Genomic DNA, 22,185 nt, shown 5'->3' with positions numbered 1-22,185 from the left:
CATTTTCTGAAGTTGTGTTCATAACATTTTGAAATTATTCAGATGCAAGTCTTGTTTCATGAGATTTTAGTTTACCTTCAGTCTCTGAAAACGATAAATTGGTTATCGAAACGCATTGTAACTGTGAGTGTTGGTGTAGTGGTGGTGTAAACAGTGTGTTCAGTATATTTCATTGGAAAATAAGGAATAATCGTATCTTTCACATGTCGTGTATTTGAATAAGCATGATAATATAATTTCAGAACAAAAATTTGTTACTTTAAATGAAATCGAATTATTGAATAACGGCAAGTGAATAATTCTACCCAATTTCTCATGAATCTATTTCTACTTTCATGTCAAATAGATAACAACCGATAGAATTTTGAATTTGTGATTCATTCAACTAAAATTTTTAATGGGAGCAGCGACAACTTTAAGGTTATGTCAGTTTTTACTGCGAAAGGCCTGTAGTTAATATATATAACAAAGTTTTTTCTTGTTGTTACATAAAAACACAACGACGCAGCGTCGCAACGGCAACTTGAAAGAGTTTTTAATGATGAAGGATGTTGGGAGTGTTTCCATTTCAAGAAACTTTGGGTTAAAGAATAAAAGGGGCCGCTGAGTTCTTTTCACACCAATTTGATCTGTAAACTCTCACATAACCGTAAAAATATTTTGATTTGGTCGGAGAAATCAAAATAATTGGTCGTTCAAAAATCTTACATACTTAATTGTTGATTTTTAGTTTAATTTTCATAATAATAACTTTTTAACAAAACATTCGATCTAAAAAAATTTATTAATATATTCGAACGATTGATTCTGTGTGGGTTTTCCAAGGGTCACGAAAAATCATTACTCTGCCGCATTTATGAACATAGTATGATATAAAAATCACATTCCTGTGTTGACGGTAATACTTTTCATACAGGGACAGATATGGATAGTTCTCATAAAATTCCTACTACAATTTTGAGCTAGAGCCACGGTGTCAGATCAACTTGACATATTTTTATCTATTGGGTCAAATCAACAGTGTTATGTATATATCTAAACCCCTGTGCTCTACTTGACTCGAGAAAACGATTACGATAGATATGGTAAAAGTTATTCTTACGAGGATGAACCCAGATGTAACTGGCCCAAAAAAGAAAACGCAAAAACTTTGGAAAAACATATTTTTATTTTTCAACGTTATCTCCTTTTAGCTCCATATACATTTTCTAGCGATGTTCAAGCTCTACGTAACTGCCTATTCAATGTTGGAAACTCTTTGACCACCGAGCCATTTTTTCAAGTCTCGGAACAAATATGAGGGGGCTAAATCTAAATTGATGTTGGCCATTGCAATAACGGATGTGTGAGCTGGTGCATTGTCTTGAGGAAACAACACTTTCTTCATAGTCAAATGCGGTTGTTTTCGCTTGATTTCTTCGCTCAAACGTCGCAATAAGTTCGCATAATACTCGACGTTGATAGTTTTTTCTTCTTCAAGATCCGCGCATCCCAAAAAAACGACGTTATGATCTTGCCTGCAGATGAAACGATCTTTGCCTTCTTTTAGAGCAGGTTCTTCCTTTTAAGTCCATTGTTTTGATTGTTGTTTGGTTTGGGTGTGAATTGAAGGATCCACGTTATAAAACAGTGCAAATATTCGGCATTAGAGTCGTGAAGATGTTTCCATCGAGTCTTTAGCAATATTCACATTGTTACATTTTGAGCAAAAGCGGCACCCTTCTCGCGCCTATTATATCTGCTAGCTCCCGCACTTTCAGTCGACGATAATCCAGTACCGTGGATTTTCTTCATCATTTCTAAAGACGTCACCTCATTTAATCGACCAGTGCGATGCTGGTCTTCGCAGGTCCTATGGCTTTTGCTACGCAATATTTTATTGTTGAAAAAGGAAGAGCAGTCTCATCCAGAGTCAGTTCTTATATAGGTTGAGATAAGACCTTTCATTGTTGTTCTGTGTAATTATTTTTAATAGTATGTAATGTATTCATCAAATGATAAAACTGTACGTTACCTACTTTATACATTTTAATAATATTTACCAGGTTCATGGCAAGATATTTATTTGCTTTTACGCAAATGCCCATTAAGAGAAGTATCTAATTTTGCACGTTTATTAATAAAAATGATACAGAAAAAAATGTAATTAATAAATGTACCACAAAAACAGAAACGTTAAATAAATACAAATAAACTGGAACAGTGATAAATTTTTGCTACGGTTCTATTATCAAAAATTGCGTTCCATCAAAAAAGGACGACTTCCGACGGAAGCCAGCTTCGCGAAGTTAATTTGTAAATTAATGGCATTCACAGCAGCGACGTCATTTAGAATAAATATCGTCAAGCAGGCTGAGAAATTTATCATTACATTAGAGCATAAACGGCGGCTCCATGGCGTTATCTCTTCTCAGAGCCAACTTACAAGATATTTAAGAGAGATGGCGATGGAGCTATTCACGAACAGGTTGAAGCAATGCATCATCCGAAAATTCTTACTTTGAAATACCGCTTAGTATAATAATTAAAGAAAGGATCACTGTCGGGGTATGTTATTTTTGGCGGGTTGACACAAATGATAAATTGGAATAATATTAAAAAAAAAATGGATTGGTATTTTACACAAAACATTATTTTAAAATAATAAGGAGAAATTCGTGGCTCATTTCGAATTGGCAACTGGATGGAATTGAATATTTTAATACATCGATTGTTTTGAATTAATGTATTAATATAATCAATCAATTGCTTAGCTCAACATACGGAATTCCTTGTTTAAATTGTGACAAGAAGTACATTGATCAATCGAAGAGGTCACTAACTAGTCAGATAACCTCTCACAAGAGCGATAGCAAATTATATCCTGACTGGTGTTCATTAGCGACACATGACTACACCATGAAAGACATAATATGAATTATGAATCAATGCGTATTTTGTATATTTTGAAAAAACAAATTCTATAAAAGAAATTCAACGCCACCGACAACCAATTAACTTTACCTAACCTATGAAATTCAGCTCCATTCATATCGACCTATCCTATTTAATTATTAATGTCATTAATTAAATATCGAATCAATATTTAACATATTTCACAACAACTTAGACTAATCTAACCTATAAAAATTTTCAATATAATTCATAATCTAACCTTTTAAAATTAACGATTTCTATATTAACCATAATCAATAACCTTAATAATTATATCAAGCGTCAATTTGAATATTTATTTTTAACGTGGATCAATTTAATATTTTTTAAAGAAATAACCAATTTTAAATCGTCGCAAGTCTCAACTAATAATCGTAAGTGATTTTTATTATTTCTATACTTTCATACACATTTTTATATTGTACTTCGAAATCTCGGAATATATTAGAGTTAGTACAATTTGGCGTTTAATTTTAACACAATCCCACTACATTTGGGATTAAATTTTTTACAACACAATCAACGAAACGGAACGGTTTAATGAAAAAACCATCCAATTAGTTATGTCGATGCTTGTTTTTGTTAAATCAAGGAGTAGCTGATTACTCTCCATTTCCCAAAGTTAGTTAGAATATAAGTTTTGAATCTATTTTTGTTCTTCAAATTTTTTTGTATACTTTCAAATGTATAACAGCAACTTATGACAACATTGATCAGGGTATAGGCAACCCCTGTCAACTTCTAATCGAGGTCATAACAAAGTGTTTGGATACAAGAAAAGACGATGCATAAATGGATGGAGTACATATACTAGGATTACTTGATAATGGTTTTACAAATTCCTCTGCATTAGGCTCCACGTTACAAAATAAAAGTTGTAGCGTCAGTGTTTCAACCATCATAAATTTGAAGAATGAGAAGGATGAAACTTCTTATTCTAGTTAAGGAAAGAACAAGCATTAGTATCGAGACCACGACGAAAATCATATAGGTGTTAAAGTTCATCATAAAGGTCAAAGTTGAGTTTCTACTACAATCTATCGCGCCGTGGATGTTCAAAAAAAGTATCAAATTGACAAAGATAAATGTAGTCGCTGCATTATGCTCAAGAGTACAAAGAAATGTTGAAAACTGTTCTCCAATAACCAACAAATAAAAATAGTCAAATGATCTACATGCCTAAAATTTTGATCCTTGTACTCAGTTACCTTTATAGCTAACAATAAAGGTAGCTTAAATTTATAAACAATACGTAACGCAGTTATTTTGAAAACGGGAACAAAGCTCCAACAAGTGACGCCAATGCAAAGGGGTAACTTTGAAATATTGAGATCGGATGGCGTGAATAAATTCTTTAAAAAGATATATTTAAAGATTGCCCGTTATGTTAGGCAAGTATTTTCATTTTACGTACCTGCCAGAATTAATAAATGATAGGGAAATGTGTTTAAATACTTGACGGTTGCGAGCTAAAATTATATAAATTGGAAATAGCATGCTATATTATTTATGGCATATTTTGAAATATTATTGCAGTATGAATGTTTTTCATATCAAATATTATTAAGAAAAAGCTGAAAATTGTCAAAAAAAGGGTCGAGATTATTCAGAATTGAACATTCGAAAATAATAAATAGAATACATTAAATATGAAGAATTATTACTATCATCTTAGAGATTTAAGCACGTGTTAGATGAATTTGTTTACTGTACTAGAAGGCTTTCACTGAAAATTTCCAATACGAATTTCTATGTAGGATTTTCAAAAGTATTAATGATCATATTACAGGAATATATGGTATATAATTATGCGGTAAAAAGCTCCTATTATTAACACTCTGTAGGTTGAATGACCCATTTACCATATGGTAATTATTCAAATATATCGTCACAGGGGTAGTCCGTATGTCGTATGCTATAGAATTGTCTTTGTTTCGGATTCAATTCAATTATGTTCAATTAGATCATACGTGATACAAAGTGTGGCTACAAATTTTGTATGAATTAGGATAAATTGGAATAAATCTGAACATTAGTTTTAATCAAAATTTATGATTTCAGAATTTGTCGCCATTGTGCAGGGCTGGAATGATCGGGATGATTCCCCACATAATTCAAAAAATTGCTTCGAGAAATATATTTTAAAGAAACAGATATTAAATCTATTGAGTCTGAACGAATTATACGGGAACGTTTAGAATCAATCTTTATTGTTTACAGGAAAACATACAAATTTCCACAAAGACAGAGCAAATTTTCGAAAATATAGCTGTAGTTTCATACATTTCTAGTAATATTATTTGTTTAATAATGTAATTTCACATTGTTCATCACTATTAGGATGCTACAATAAAATTTAAAATCAAATTTTGTCGTATTCGCATGTGAATAAAATATTTTTCCAACCGCCAAATCTCAAAATTTATATCGACATTTCTAAATGTTCTAAATGATATTTGAGATGTGTGAAATAATCATCACACTTTGGTTATGATATACTGAGCCAGAGATATATTGAAAAAATAAAATATGGTCCACGAACATTTTTTGTGAGCTGACCACTTTGAAGCAATTCAAATGAAATATATTTTCAAATGCTGAGTGAATATTCAGCAAATTCCATTTTTGAAAAATCGGAAACTTGCACATGAATATTTGGTTTTTGTATTTCCATCAATGAATTAAAAAAATCTCAGTTATTCTATAGTATTGAATGCTATGAAAATCACGTTGGTGAATATTTTTTCATTTCATTAAATAAAAACAATGGAAAATTGATTTGTACTTTCAATACTGGAATTTGCACCATAGATCAAAAACTAAAATGTATTGTTAAAGAACTCGTAAAAAATAGGTAGAAAACAAAATTTACTCTACAACTACTGATTTAGAGGAATTTGCATTATTTAATAAAACGTCGAACTCAAAGAACTATATTATATATTTTGTTTTATTCTATTCATCAAGTTTGGAAGTATCTATATTGAAAGATAGAGGATACATCGTGAATTTATTTTTTTCCTAAATACAAGTTTCATATTAACACTTTCATCACACATAACCTTCTACAATTTCAAAAACCCATGGATAGCATAAACTAAAGTTCTATGATAATGTACTATTATATTTTTGGAACCAGTGAATCTGAATTTAATCTACACAATTTCAAAATGAATAAGAACTAAAATATTCCAAAATCTTCACGTTACAACTAATTCTGATTGTTGCTTCCAGCTGAAAAGCAATGAGTACTTTCTTGAAATAATTGGACCCATGCAAAAATTGCTCATAAATTAACTTTGGTAGCATGGTGTATTCATACCTAGATGACAGAGTTGGGTTCAAACACTGACAATTTTTTTCTTTTTATGATGAATAAAAATGCATGAAAAACAATCGAGAAATTTTTAAACTCGACACCGATATCGACAATTCACACACACTTTATATTTTTTAACGCTTCTATCCAGCATTCATCTAATGTTCAGCCAGCGCTGGAAGCTGAATGTTGGCGCAAACTTTGGACGCATCCTGCGGTACCAACTTTACTTTAATACTAATAATATTTATTCATTCAAAAAATTTACAGACTGAATAAAAAATGAGGAGATAAACACAGAACAAGACGACTATCTAGATACCTTGAAACAGTTATAAATTGAATAAATAACAAATTGAAAAATAGAAATAAATACAGAAGTTATCGAAGAAGTTCAACATAACAGCATAACAACAAAATATAAACAACTAGTTTAATGATATATGGGGACAAAATTTTCCAAAGAGACTATAAAGATGCACTTCTGTTTCTTTTTATCCAGAAATGTTTATGCGTTTTCGACGTTAGAGTATTAGGGTTTTAGTTTTCTCATTTTTATCCTGTCCATCCTGATTTTCCCCCTTTGCCGTATTGTTTAGTTTCAACACCTATATGATGGTACCTATGTAAATCATAATTTAGAAAAACATACTCTGCATACCTTGACAAATGACGCAATTTGAAATTTAGTTATGTTTTATTAAATGCTAATGTAGAATGAAGATAAATATTTGTTTTAGAAAATTTGTGGTCTTGGATATCTCACAAGTCAGCTACAGAAAGTGTGTTATCTTCATTATTCCAAATTTTTCATATATAGCGAACTTTTGCTTTGAATAACACCTATAGTGGCGTCAAAATTAGAAAATCTCCATGATTGAAAACTCCTATATCTGATGCCGTTCCTGTGCAATGCAGCGTCCACCGAAAACTGAGAGCTTGAAATATATGAGCGGATTAAAAATTATCTGGATGTCAAGGCATTATATATAATAATGGTTTATGCTTTTTGTGTGCTTTCACAATAAAGGTAACATGAAAAATTTCGAAATCAGCGTACCTTGGATTATTATCTAGCTTGAAACGTTATTTTTTGTTGAAAAATCAATCATTGAGTTACTTTATTTTTCAATAGGTTTCTTCCAATTATTTTTACTTACACCAAAATTTATGTGAACATATCCGTTACCTGACAGTGTCATTGCCTTAGGCCCAATTTTACAACTGAAGTTTAAGCCTTAAACGTCGGTTTAAACTACAGATATACCGTTTTCATCACGGTGGCGGATAAAAACGGTTTAAAATTGTTTACACTCTTACAATATTCAAAAGGGTAGGTAGAATGATTGAAGATTTGCACGTTACATATGATGATCTCAACGATGATGATGAAGGAATTATCAACATTGTCGACGCGCCGAGAAAACTAAAAATTATTCGTTGCAGAGCGAATCTTTGAATTATCCTACTTATTTTTTAAATATATTATGGTTCTATCGAAAATATAACTGTTTTTGTTATTTTCTTCATTAAATTCTCTTACCAACTCCTCCCAATAGAAATTGCACGAGTTTTTTCGCTCGGAAAATTTTGATTGTTTTTGCAGCAACTGGCAAATTGTCAGTTTAACTATGGTTTAAGCTAAAGTAAAGTTCGCATCATAGTTTATTCTCCAGTTTTACCCAAGGATATAATATCTGCCACCTTATTTTGTCATGTCCCTTATTTATATTTCAAGACATTGGGAACTCACATTGAAATTATATAATTTTAATAAGATGTTGACGATTACAACAGCAAATTTCAATGAATCAATACTTTTGATAAAACTCAGAAAATTATTTTTTTTTTTCAATTTTCCACAACCAAAAATCATTTCCGGCTATTTTCGGCACTGATTGGACTCAACTTCAAACCAATCTCGAGACACTGCATCACTCTAAGCGTTAATGTTATCAATGAAATCATATGATTTTCGTTAAATAATACCTACGCTTCTAGTATTAGAACAAAATATTGGAACCTTCATCAAATTTTAACAAATCTCGACATACCGATCAATGTTTAAGAAATCTAGCTCCTAGAGTTGCTACTGAGGAGAATATGAAGTTAACTTCTATTTGAGAATTTTCATTGATTATGCAAGACTAGTTGCCACTAGGAAATTCACTTTTACATCCTGATTATAATTAAATGAGGCGATGATGAATAATTATAATCCTTTTTCAAATAGAGGAATATTCTAATTGAAGGATATTGATTGTGATTCACTGTAGAACCTGTTTCAATTGAAATGTAAGTAATGATAACCATTATGCTCATATCTTAGATATCCAAGTCCTCTGATGAGTCATAAAAACTAGCTTGACATGGTTGTGTGAACATAATCAAATGCTTCCTTAGACGAAGCCTAATCCTGAATTTTCTACGTGTAAACGATACATTCGTTGCACATAACTATGATTATTGTTTGAACTAATATTTTGTCTCACGCTGCTCTATAAAGCAGACTACTCGGTATTAGCTTTTCTTAGTACGGATGATAAGCATAACATTTGCTGTTACAGATATATTTCAAAAGTGTCGATGTTTATTACCATGGTTGAATCAAGCATATTACTCTCACAGCCACACAGTAAAATGGAGAATATATACGAGAATGGTCCCAAAAGTACCTGGTCCAACAAAGAAATCACAAAAATTTACGAAAAAAATAGTTTTCTAAACGTAATCTCCTTTTAGCTACATAGACTTTCCCCAGCGATGTTCAATAAGTTAGATACCCTCTTTATAATAAGAATCAACAAGCTCTTCAAAATAACTATTAATTGTCGACATCACCACTTCCTTATTGGAGAATCTTTGGCTACCAAGCCATTTTTTCAATTCTGGGAGGGAGAGAAAATAATTCGATGCAGTTAAATCTGTCGAATAGGGTGCATGAGGTAGCAATTTAAACTTCAACCCATTAATTTTGCAATAACGGATGTGTGAGCTGGTGCATTGTCTTGATGAAACAACTTGATAATTTTTCCTTTTTCAAGAATGAAAAATTATACGCCATAACCCTGCCTGCAGATGGAACGGTCATTGTCTTCTTCGAATCCGGTTTTCCCTTTTCAGTTTATTGTTTTGATTGTTCTCTTGTTTCGAGTGTGAAGTGATGGATCCACGTTGCATCCATGGTTATGAAACGGCGCAAAAATTCGTCTTTATTTCTGTGAAACATTGCAAAAACTCGATGGAAACATCTTCAGTTAATACGTGACGTAATGCCCATTTTGGAAATGCCTACTATGTCTGTTAGATCGCACATTTTCAGTCGACGATCATCCAGTACCGCTTTGTGGATTTTCTTCAAAATTTCTGGAGTCGTCATCTCATTTTGTCGACCATTTCGATGCTGGTGTTCGCAGGTTGTTCGGCCTCATTTAAACTCCCCTACCCAATATTTCACTGTTGATAACGAAGGAATAGTTTCACACAAAGTAAAATCTAGTTCAGCTTTTATATTGGTTGGGCTAAGGTCTTCAAATAAAAGAATTGTATCACATAAGGATGACCAATTTGCAAGTTTACTAAAAACTTTCACTATTGAGGGCTGCCAAACAAATACTAAACCACGTGGCGTCTTCAAACTTGAAACATCTACTGTATAGATTGTGTACTTTCTAATACAGTGGTATTTATATACTTTTGGGACCATCCCCGTATTATTAGTAGACGAAGTTTCAAGCATCATATGTATTTGTGTGTTTCAATTCTCGTTGTTCTTTTTTTATTTTCGTGCTGAATGGCAAGTTTGCAGAAAGAACACCAATCTCAATTTTTCTGAGTGCAAATTCCACTGAGTGATCTTAACAGATTGGAAATTCATTTTTTACTTGAAAATTGTATCAATTTTGATATCGACAGGTGTAAGCTCATAATTATTTGCAACAGTGAAAACAGATTTTTTTTATGCTTGCCGAAACTCATTTCCATGCATTTTTAATCATTATTTTCATGATTTTCGTTTTATTTGAAATTTTTTCTAAATAAAGCAAATACAAATACAAAAAGTAGAAAACTGAAATTCTTCATATGAAAAATGATTGGGTAAATATTCCTTTTGAGCATTTCGGCTGGCTCAAAGTAAAATAAACATTGGTCGGTAATTGCTTTTTATAAAAAGTTCAGTTCGTGTATTTAGCTTTTGTAATCGCTTCATGATGATGCCGTAAGCCATACAAATACAACCAATTATTGAAATTTCCTGAAATATCTGTGCGAAATAGTTTGTTTTGTGGCAGTTCAATGTAAATAGAACCGAAATTATATAATTATTCAACCTATTTCCTTTCAATTATGTATTTACAAAGTATTATAACTGTATAATGGTTTGATAAGAAACAACCATAGAAACGCCAACAGATAATTCATACGAAAAATTGAGTTGTATGGAACCATCTCACTCAATTTATAATCTGAAAAGACTCCTGGAATAATTACTATTTATCATAATTACCTCCTTCTTTTTTTTATATACGTACAAACTTTTTCCAATACTCTTCGATGTTTCTTACTCGTCCAGTAAGAATGTATTTATCGAACTGAACTTTATAAGGTAATAATCATCATATCTCATATTTTACAACAGCACTCTAAAGTTCTTCTCGTATAGGTCTTAGTATGGGGTAATTTAAGAATCTTAGAAATTCATTTTTCCACCACAAACAATTTGTCTCCGAAGCAACTGTAATACCTGATGTACCTCGTTTGAAAAACTCTATTGATATTCAAGAATTTTCGTCTCTATTATTATGTTTAAGGTTTTGTATACGACTTCGTTTTATATAGTATATAGTATAATCGATTGCGACCGTCATCGGCACCTGCAAGGCGGACTTGTTATGAACGGCGATCCATAAATTAGTCTCTGTAGAAATAGTGCTATCATTAACCATACAAGCCCCATCTAGTTGCACCACGTACAAATAAAACGTGCACCTGAGCTTCCACCGTTCTGACGCGTATAGCCTTCGAACGATAGGCGTTGTATATATATGTTAACCATCCACGGTAAAAGACTCAAAATATACATTATACAGATGGCCGAGACGTGAACTTGTAGGGCTAAAAAAGTTCTCTTCAATCCTATAAATAATTACAGAGATTTTGAAAGTATTGAGTTGGTGAAACGATTATTTTCTTAGGTGATGTAAAGGTAATAGTAAATTAACAACAGTCTGTACAGATCAAGACATTTTGAAAGTGAATACTCATATGAATATAGCAATCTATGAAAGTATACCATAAAATTCTTGATATAAACTCATTTATTAGATCAAAACAAGTCTGCACTGGACACAATATTGTTTTTAGTGCGCATTTTAAATGTCTAAGGCAATGGTGTTCTGACATAATAATTTTCTATTTAAAATTAGGCCACATTGTACGAATGTAACCCAGACAAAGATACAACCTCTTGTGTTGGGAACCATTAGGATCTGTTAATCATCTAGTTAAATGATACAAGATATCCCTTGTTCACCCACCCATATTAACCTTATTATTATTGTATTCGTTAAGATTCATTGTACACTGACCGCTCCTAATGGAAACCAACGTCATAGTTAAGCGATTCCAAGTGTCCCTCAGACACTTGAAGTTCCATTAACGTATCAAATAACTTATTTTTATTCATAAATACAATGTGTACAATAGGATATTGGTATTTAAAGCGGTTTGTAAATAGATATGAAGTTCTTAATAGCTTGGCATTCGTCGAGTACAGTAGTCCGATTATTCAAACCAAGTTTAATTAATAATTTTTTTGCATAATGAATAGCTTTTTCCAAATTACTCTAAATGTTTTAATACAAAGAATATCGTCAACCATAATTGTTATGTCTAAACTCAAGAATATTGTACGGATATTATTCCCACGTTTTGGAAGTTACCATATCAAATAAAAAAATCTGGTCATGCATCCGAAAAATCCTTAATGTTGATGCTAGCTAATAGCATTGAAGGCATATGGTGGATAGAAATCCGTAGCGGTACCTGGAGGCTACATTGATGAATCAATGCAGCCCTTTCATGTAGTATCTAATTAGAAAAACGAACGTATCGTTTACTGTTATATAAAATATCAATATGAATATGAAATTGATTCTTACTATACATCTATATAACTTTTTAAATCTTAATATTACGATCGATATTGATAAATGATGGGATTGGGCAGTTTAAACGGGTTAATTTATTCATCATGCATCCAATTCGCCAGATTTGTTACCATAGATTATTTTCGGTTCCGAGACTTGAAAAAATGGCTCGGTGCTCAAAGATTTTCCAGCAATGAAATGGTGATGCCGGCAGTTAATGGCTATTTTGAGGCAGTTAGGTAGAGCTTGACGATTCTTATTATAAAAAGGGTATCGAACTTATTGAACATCGCTGAGAAAAGTGTAAAGAGCTAAAAGGAGATTACGTTGACAAAAAAATATAATTGTTTCCAAAATTTTTTGAATTTTCTTTGTTGGGCTAGGTACATCTGGGACCATCTTCGTATATTTATTCATGTGAATAATATTTTCCTTAACAATGGGTTCAAAAATATCACACAATGGTATTCAGAATGACTTATTTCATGAAATTCAATTTTTATGATTACTAAAATAGAAAAGGTAAATAAAATGAAAAGAAATGGCATAACTCAAGTTATAATTTTAAATTGTTTAAATTCCATACCTATTGCAGTTCAATCTAACTGAAATCCCTCTTCCTAGTATTGTTACACATTAACAAACGATTATAAAGGGTGGTTTACTCCAATTTCGTGGTCAAACAAATGCATACGTCATCGTTTGCTGTCGGCTACTACATATCCGTACGATAGGGTCATTTGTCAAAGCTCTTGTGTGTTTCTTAATACATTTTCAACAGAACCACCACTTGATTTTCCCAATTTATTTATCATTATATTCATCATCAATTTATCAAAGTTAATATTTAACTTGAAAAGAATTTACTGTAAATAATTATCATCAACAATACCATCTTGTCATCGTCATCAAACTCAACATTCCTTCACTACTACAAATCCGTTGTGACTGCCTACATCACTCAATAAGTCGTGTGACTGACACACAGATGGCGCCGCCATTGTCGAATTCATATGAAGTATCGACTTTGAAAAGACTATGCGTGAAATTTCATGACATTTCGATAAGTCAGAAAAAAATAGCAGCCATTTAAGTGAAGCTACTTTTGTTATTTTCAAAACAATGGATTCAAAACAATTTCTTGTGTTAATTTATAATCCATTTGTTATTAGTTGAATTTAAACGTGGTCATACAGACACCGATGATGGTGAATGTTCTGGTCGTCCAATTGAGGTGGTTGGTTACTCCAGAAAACATAAAAAAAATTGGTCATATGTAACCGAAAATTGGAATTGCGTGAGATAGCTGATGATTAGGAGCAGTATTTGGCCATGTTTACCGTGTTTAATCATTTTCTAAAAGAACTGCAGTCGGTGAGCCACGTCCGAAGCGTTCAAAGACACAATAGTCAGATTATGGCTTCAGTATTTTGGGATGCGCATGGAATATTGTTCGTCGACTATCTCCAAAAGGGAGCGACAATCAATATTGAATACTACTTAGAGTTGTTGGAACGTTTGAATGCAAAAATTAAGAAAAAAACCACTGTTCCACCAAGACAGTGCACAGATTCACAAGTCGATGACAACGATGGTTAAATTGAACGAATTACACTTTATCATTCACTTTAGTGTCCAGATCTGGCCCCAGTGACTAATGGCTATTTGAAAAAAATGAAAAAATGGCTCGATGATATGAAATTAATATCAATTGAAAAAGCAATTGCCGAAACTTAAGCCTATTATGAGGCAAACGACAAATCCTTCTACAATCCTTCGAAAAGTTAGAGAAGCGTTGGAATTATTGTATTGCTCTTGAAAGAGATCATATTGATGTATAAAATCGATTTGATGATATTTTTCTTATTTAGTCACTCGACTTAATCAGTGATGTGTTATTTCTTTTTTGGTTTGCCTTTTTGTCTCTTCCCTGTTCAAAAATAGCTCTATTGGTATGTCTCTCTACTGGAATTCTGCTTACATGTCTCAACCTCATCAACACAATACATATCTTCAGTGCGAAGTAAAACTTTTCTTATAATATCTTCTAGTACAAAATTAAATTAATAAAAAATGTCCCTATTTCAATCCTTGTCTTGGATTAAAGCATTTGGAAACACTCATTTAATTCTTGTGAGAATCCTAGACTGCCCAATGATTCCAAAATGGAGTCGTGAATCTTCAAACGGTAAGTGGAGCTAGTCCAAAACTTTGTTCTTTTATTTTGTATCATTTTAATGTCAAAAACTTGGTCTGATATTTCTCTACCTTGTCTGAAATCCCCTTAAAATTTACCATTTTCTTTGATATATATAGCCCGTTACGAATATTTTATAACTTATACCTTCTGAATAATTACGCCCTATCCTACATCAAAAAAGATTGGATTTGATCCAACAATAAAATATAAAGTCGATTTTTGCACCTGTGCCAAGTACTCAAACGCCGTAACTTTACACAATGATATTTTTATTATGTATACATGAAAGGTAAACAATTATATAGAGTCAATTGCTTTGTAATAATTTGTAATTAAAATATGGTTTGTACCCTACAGAAAATATAGTTGCCCGACGTTGTACAAATAATTTCGTTACAAATTCGCCCTTTTAGGGCTTCAACCGTCCCACGTCCTCGGGCTGTTTACAACCAACAATTCAATTGTTTCTCTTACCGAAGCAACTCTACGATATAACCTCGTAGTAGCTATATTTGTTCGCTCCTGACCGCCAACAAAGGGATTTCGAGGAAATTTTAACACGCAAATGGGGATTGATAAGCCAAACAAAGTGTACAACGACTTAATATCTAAACATATTATAAATTAATAGGAAATCCGCTTGTTTAGTTGAAAATTGAATTGACGTAAAATTATTAAAGAGTAAGTTGTGAAACTGTTTTTAAGAAAATATGCGTAGGTCGATAAGGGTGAAATCCCTAAAAATTGCTTGATGCCAAAAATTCTGAAATAATGCTGTGACTACACACTTCCCGAGTCTACAGAGGATATTTTGTTCTTTGTGTTTACTGGTGTTCCATATACCAAGCTTTTAAGATATCTCCAAAAAATGACTCCATTGTATTTAATTCAGGAGAAAGTAGTGGCCAGACCAAATGGACCTACCCGACAAATCCACCTATTAGGAAAAATGATTTTTAACATCATTTATGAAATGGGTATGCCTCTATCGTGCATGAACCACATGTCTTTGCGATTGTAAAGAGGAATATCACATAATGTGGATGGGAAATCATTTTGGAGAAAATATCGCTGACCAATCAGTTTATTATAAAAAAAATATGGACTATTTTCCCACTATTCCTGCTCACATATTAACACAATTGAATTGATCCGTGAAAATTTTCATCTGCCCATAAATGTAAATTATGAGAATTAATAAAACCGTCTCGTGTGAAACCAACGAGCGTGGGCCTGTCTTGCTGGATAATCCTCTACTTCCATATCATTGACTTTCTGAATGTGAAACGGGTAAAGGAGCTGCTCCTGGAGAATCCTATGAATAATTGTCGTTGATACGTTGAATTGTAGTGATATTTTGGGTACGCTAGTTGTAGGATTAGAATCAAGCTGGTGTTCATATAGTTCGTTGTTGACCTTCGCCACTTTTTGGTAGGACATTTCCCAAAATATCATTTATCATCAACTTAATTTTTGTAGACGAACCTGTTTCCCGTAAGATGAGATAAACTCAAACAAAAATTCTACAATTGGGTATAATTTTGCCCTGGAAGCATTCAGTATATAACTGTGTGCGTATCAATACCTCCTAACTCATAAATTTTATCGACTTAAAAAAATAGTACTTTTTTCTTGAAAAATCGATTGAAAAACTCATTTTTGCTATCTTTATATTGTACAGGTTGTCCCAGTATAAATTACGGATTGTTAACCTTTGGGCATGAGTCGCCTCTGGCCTTCAAATAGTAAAAATTATTTATTTTGTCAAACACGCTACATGGACATACGTAATCATCTATTAAAAATTCGAATATTTAATCAATTTGCTTAATCAAGTTTTTTTTGTCATTTTCACATTCTTTGCATCAAGTCCGGGAATACCCTGTATAGATTCACAAATATTATAATATATATATAATTAACAATCGGTTTCTTTGAAGTCATCAATAAAATACGTAATTATCAAGAAATTAAGGATGAACGAATTATCAACGTTAAACACATACAAAATCGTTGGGAATAGGTAAAAAACCGTTTTGAGTTTCAATTTAGTTAAAAGTGCTCCCATTTTATCATTTTATTTCTAGCAATTTTTATAATGGTTAGGACAAAGAATCTGTTTAGAATTTGTAGTGCAAATAAAAGTATACAAAATGTTGCATAGGCTTTGGTGTGCAATGACAAAAGTAAAAGCATTTACGTACAATTTGGCAGAAGATTCGGTTCTCCCTGAACTTCAATATTTTTATTTCTAAATTTATACAAGTTGTAGCTATATCACAATGATGCATAAGCCTTGAATGAATGAATTTTAAGGAATAATGAATGTAGTCTTAAAAATAAAATTGTCTTGATGAAATGGACTTTTCCACCTACGGTGAAAATATTTTCTTACTTTCATTTAATATCTTATTTTTAGAGTTTCTGGTGTTTGTATCATTTTCAATAATTTACTGTTCAGTGGTAATAAAAATTGCTGTGCTTCAGTGGCGCCCGTAAAACTGAAAAAATCTAAATAATTACAGTAGTTGATGTCAATGACACCAACATTGCTCTTCGTCTCGATACAATAGGGAAATTCGAAGTTCGTGTAACTTTCTTCGTCAAATCCTATAGTTGTTGATTATGTTTTCTGGGCGCGATAATTATTTACGTTCCTCAATTTATTTTTCTAACTTTATATAAGCAATTCAGTTATATGGTATTGGGCGGCTGAAATTTTATTTCCTTTTACGAAGGCCGTTTTTTTCAATCTCCGATAGGCTATAAATGAAAGACAAGTTCCAATAAAACAATAATTATATTAGTACACTTACAGTTACTTTTTGACATAATCACCGAAGAAAGTGAGACGTTTATTATATCTGTGGACAAGCGTTTCAATACCCTCTTCATAGAAACTTACCGCCAATGTACCCTAACCTACAATAGAGTACAAAACAGACCTTGAAACTTCTGGAAATTCCGTAAACAAAGCAATAATGGTGAATCTGAGGTTTTCTTTAACCATTCTGTCAACTCGTTAAACCAGGTTATATTAAAACTTTCGACGCCATTCACACGACTCATTCTCTGATGTATTTCTGCAGTACTATGGCCTACAGTCTGTAAAAAACGAATCACATTTCGCAATTCACACTTGGCGGAACCATCAATAATGGCGGACATGTTTACGTGGCTGTAGCACAACGCCGACTGACGCCTGAATGTCAACAATGGCGGAGTGTGTAGTGCGAGAGCATCGCAGTCATCTACAGCGCATGCCCGCATACTTCTGCCCGCGAAGCGTCTGCACGGAGCGATCGGAGTTTGAAAAATAACGGCCCTCGTAACTGTCTTAATATTTAGTGATCCTTTTCTATTTTAGAAAATTTATTATCAGAATCATCACCTTTAATGAATTATTATCGTACAAATGTACCTCAAAAGAATATTGTTTCTATAAAACTAACTACTAGTATTTTGAAAATATTGGCTTTGTTTCTGTGTTACTTTAAGTCAAAATGAGTACTCCTTTTTTGTCGAGGATATCAGAAATAATACTCACTTTCACAAAATGATACTGTTTAGATAAGTTAAGTTGACGTATTCAGCGATTAAAGGAAATTTTAGTTAGTATAATTATTTTTAGCTTTACTGAGTTGGAAAGATATAGAGAGACAGCTATCATATTACCTGAAACTCACGCATTCTTCTTTCTTACAGTTTTTATGTATAAGTTTTCACTTTGTGCTCTGATTCAAAAATTCAAAATAAAAACTCAATCTCTTCAACATCATCCTAGTTATCAACGTTCATTTGGTTATTTTTGTGGTTGTTTTGTAGTTATTTACAAGCTCTTATCTAGAAATTGTAAACAATTTTTTGACCATAAAGGATTCTTTTTCTCTTTCTCTAGTGAAAGTTATCCAACTCATAAAAACAATATAAAAAATTTATACTGCTTTTATTGCCATACAGAAAGTTTTGAACTTCGTGTAAAATACTTTATAACATACATATTTCCTTTGAAACTATCTCCCTTATGAATATTTTCAGAAACGTTCATGTCTAGGGTAGTTGAACGTTTTGTTACTAAAAGTCCTGCTATACGAAGGTACTGGGCACTTTGTAGGAAAAACAACTGACCCCCGAAACTGTTGGCGGACTATCAAAACAATGGATAATCTGATAATTGTTATTGAATTCGGGAGGAAATTAGATTCAGAAGTTTGGGGAAGTCAGAAGTTATGTGGTTAGTTCGTATTGATAAAATTATATATGTGATATAGAGAATATATTTGGAAAATAGTCTAACCAACAGTAACAGTATTTTAACAAGGGTATAACAATGCCCTAGAATTACACAAAACTGAAAATTATGACCATAATAATTAGTTAACAATATAAGTCTCAAGTATGGGAATGCCTAATTAGTCTCGGTGGCGGCTTTTGCGAGTTTTATAAATTTAGGTTTATGAGGTTTTGGAATGGGGCCAATATCATGGTTATACTTATAATGTCGACAAATCTTTAGTGTCTCTGGAAATATTACGAGATTTTTCAGTTTTAAACAGACCACTCTTTTTTTGATCGTTTTCAAGACCGCTAAATCTCTTTACCGTAATTTCGTAGTTATTTTGCAACGTAATCTAATTTTAACTCCATCCACTTCTTAAAGCGATGTTCAATAAGTTTGACACCCATTTTTAATAAGCTTCTCACAATATACTATCAACATCACCTCTTGTTAGAAAATCTTTGACCACCGAGCCTGTTCAAAGTAATATCTAATGTATCAATTTCATGTTTTCTCAAATAAACATTACTTATTGTTATTTTTAATAAATAAAAATAAGGTAATTGAGTCGAGTCAAGGTATTGATATATTTGGAAATTAAAACCTACCTGAATCGAAGACAATCTCACTGATCAACAGCCATTTGTCACCGAAGGATAATCTAATCCTTACAAATCTAGCCGGTCGTCCACGAAGTTTTATCGTTACGTTTCGTGCTGTTTCGCGCATCCGATCAGGAGGTATAATCGCTCGAACTCCTGCCGATTGATATCTTTCGCCATTGAGACTAAACCATACTTCAGCTGAAGAGAAAATCTGAAATAAAATAATCGATTTATTACCTTTTAATGCAAAAATGTCCATTATATTTTGAATATGCGTAATTTAAAACAAAAAGTTAATAACGATCATCAATATTGTTTTTGGTGGATAGAAAAAAAGAGTGGCAAAGTTGGCGAGTATAAGGAAACAGAGTTTTATATCTGAACAATAGACTTTTCTATAACTGGAAAGCATGAATCACAAAAATTTAATTAGATTCAAACAACATATTCATTTGATTGGATTATACGAAGTATTTATTAATATTTGGATTTGGATACAGACAACGGTTGATAGTGCATTGGATATTTTTTAAATCAAAATGCTTTATGGTAGTACCAAGGAAAGTCGCTAATTAATTAGATTTAGTAGTTGAAAAAACAAATTATAGTATAGCACAAGATAAAAACTTCTCAGCTGCTTTGAATAGTCTTGTCAGTGACTATGACTACATACAAGTGTTTCTAATATAATATAATAAATATTCTTTCTTTCATACAAAACTGTCGTCTCTATAATTTTATTGAAGCAGCTGATGTTTTTTCTAAGTGAATTTATCGCATTCCTGAGAGTCGCTCCGCATTTTTATAGTCAAATAGTTATCTATCATTTTCAAAATTTGGCGTTGCTTCTAAGATTGAGTATATTCGTCGCAAATTTCAATGTTTTTCATTGAATAACCGAAAAATACAATGCATAATCCAAGTAACTGACTCCACCAGGAAAGCTGATGGATATGTGAGACTCACGTAGTCTACCCACTAAAACGCTATCAACTGTCGTCCTCTTCCAACCAGGGACTATTGTGATATTACTTCTGGTTGGTAGTAGTCGACATTCTAACTTGTGCAGCATCACTTGGACTATATTATCAGGATTTATGCTGTCGACGGTCTCCTCTACTCCCTCTCTCAATCCCTCCAATGGTTACACACGAAAAATGTGTGTTCGGCATCATTTGAGTCGTTTCCACAAAATGTACACTCAGGTGTTTGTGTGTGTGACTGACGTCAAGCTCCTTAGATGTTTCAATATTGCAGCGCATTCTATATAGGAATTCTATTAATATCCACTAGTCAATTTCTTAATACTCATAACAATGTCCCAAATCACTTCCTTATCCGCATTTTCCCATTAGGGAAAATCTAATAAGGAACCAACTTACCAAAACGAGGTCGTCAATTGTTTTATTGCGTTCCTTTCGACCACCGACCTCATCAATCATCAAATAAATTTTTTACTCCGTATTTTCCAGGCGAATGTCAACACTAGAATCTTTTACCACGTTCATGAAGATTGATACAGATTGCTATGCACAATCTACTTTTTCGTTGTCGAACGTTCGCATCGCATCGAACAATGGAAATAAGAAAAGAATAAACTTGAAGTTAACAACATTATCGGAGTTTTTTTCGTACTAGAGATAAAAAACTTGTCTGGAAACATTTCAGAGTTTTTATTTAATATGGCGTAGGGGTGCACTCTTGAGAGTTGAATACAGATTTCATAACTTTAAATAATATATATTAGAAACTACAGAAAAAATATACTTCATAACTATTATGTTTGGCATAAAATTCCCCTTTATATTATTACCATCAAACGTATGAACTTTTGGGGTACTTATAGTTTTTCCATGTCCTTTATAGATGTTCTCCTTTTCAGACGGTCGAATACTTGTTTGAAGTTGATGAATAGCATTTGCATACTAATGTTGTGCTCATAGCGTTTTTTGATCACTTTATTTATAGTACGTATCGCATCTACTGATAATTTTACTTGTTTAAAACTTTGTTGATACTCGTCTATTTCTGAGTCCACTATCTTTTTCATTCTTCCATTTATTATTGTTATTAGTATATTGTATACTCCATTTTATTCTCTTATTGTGGTTTTATTTTCGTTGTGTTTCTTATTTTTCTTAATCTCTTCCTACTGCTCATCGATAGTATCTTTGCTCTTTTCTAGTTGCTTTCCTTTTCTTCCTATTCTTCATTACTCGTTTTAAGTTTCTGCATATTTCGTTTTCTGCTTTTCATCGTCTTGTTCACTATCTTTACGATTCTTAATTTACTAAATGATGATAAGTCTCAAAACCTGTTCCTCTATATGATCTTACATCTTGTATCATCTCTAATCTTCTTTTCGATATTAAGACGTGATCTATTTAGTTTCTTGTGGTAATACTTGGTCTCATCCATATAATTTTATGTTCTTTCTTATGTTTAAAACTAGTGATACTAATATATATGTTGAACTCCTCGTGTAATATTCTTCTTTTCCTATTTTTGTATTCATATCTCCAATAATTTCTTATTTTATCTTGTCTACTGACGCCCTCGCTTACATTAACCAATTTTTCATAGACTTCATCTCTGTCTTCGTCTTTTTCTTCCTCTGTCGGTGTGTAATTATTGTTATATTTGGTATAATATTTTTTTACAAGAAACGAATCAAACAGAATGATACAAAGAGCATCATC

The 22,185-nt window shown here is 32.3% G+C and overlaps 1 protein-coding gene across 1 annotated transcript in view; it reads right to left on the bottom strand.

The window, feature by feature from the left end:
* The window catches only part of LOC130897334 (discoidin domain-containing receptor 2-like), a 404,892-nt gene that overhangs the window by 94,181 nt on the left and 288,526 nt on the right, over nucleotides 1-22,185 (bottom strand). Inside the window, exon 8 of the mRNA XM_057806133.1 lies at nucleotides 19,490-19,697. Coding sequence (XP_057662116.1) covers nucleotides 19,490-19,697 — 208 coding nt within the window. The remainder of the gene's footprint in view (nucleotides 1-19,489; nucleotides 19,698-22,185) is intronic.

This window comes from Diorhabda carinulata, chromosome 8 (genome assembly GCF_026250575.1).
Source record: "Diorhabda carinulata isolate Delta chromosome 8, icDioCari1.1, whole genome shotgun sequence".
Taxonomy (NCBI): Eukaryota; Metazoa; Arthropoda; class Insecta; order Coleoptera; family Chrysomelidae; genus Diorhabda; species Diorhabda carinulata.
This window is presented reverse-complemented; position numbering and strand designations above follow the sequence as displayed.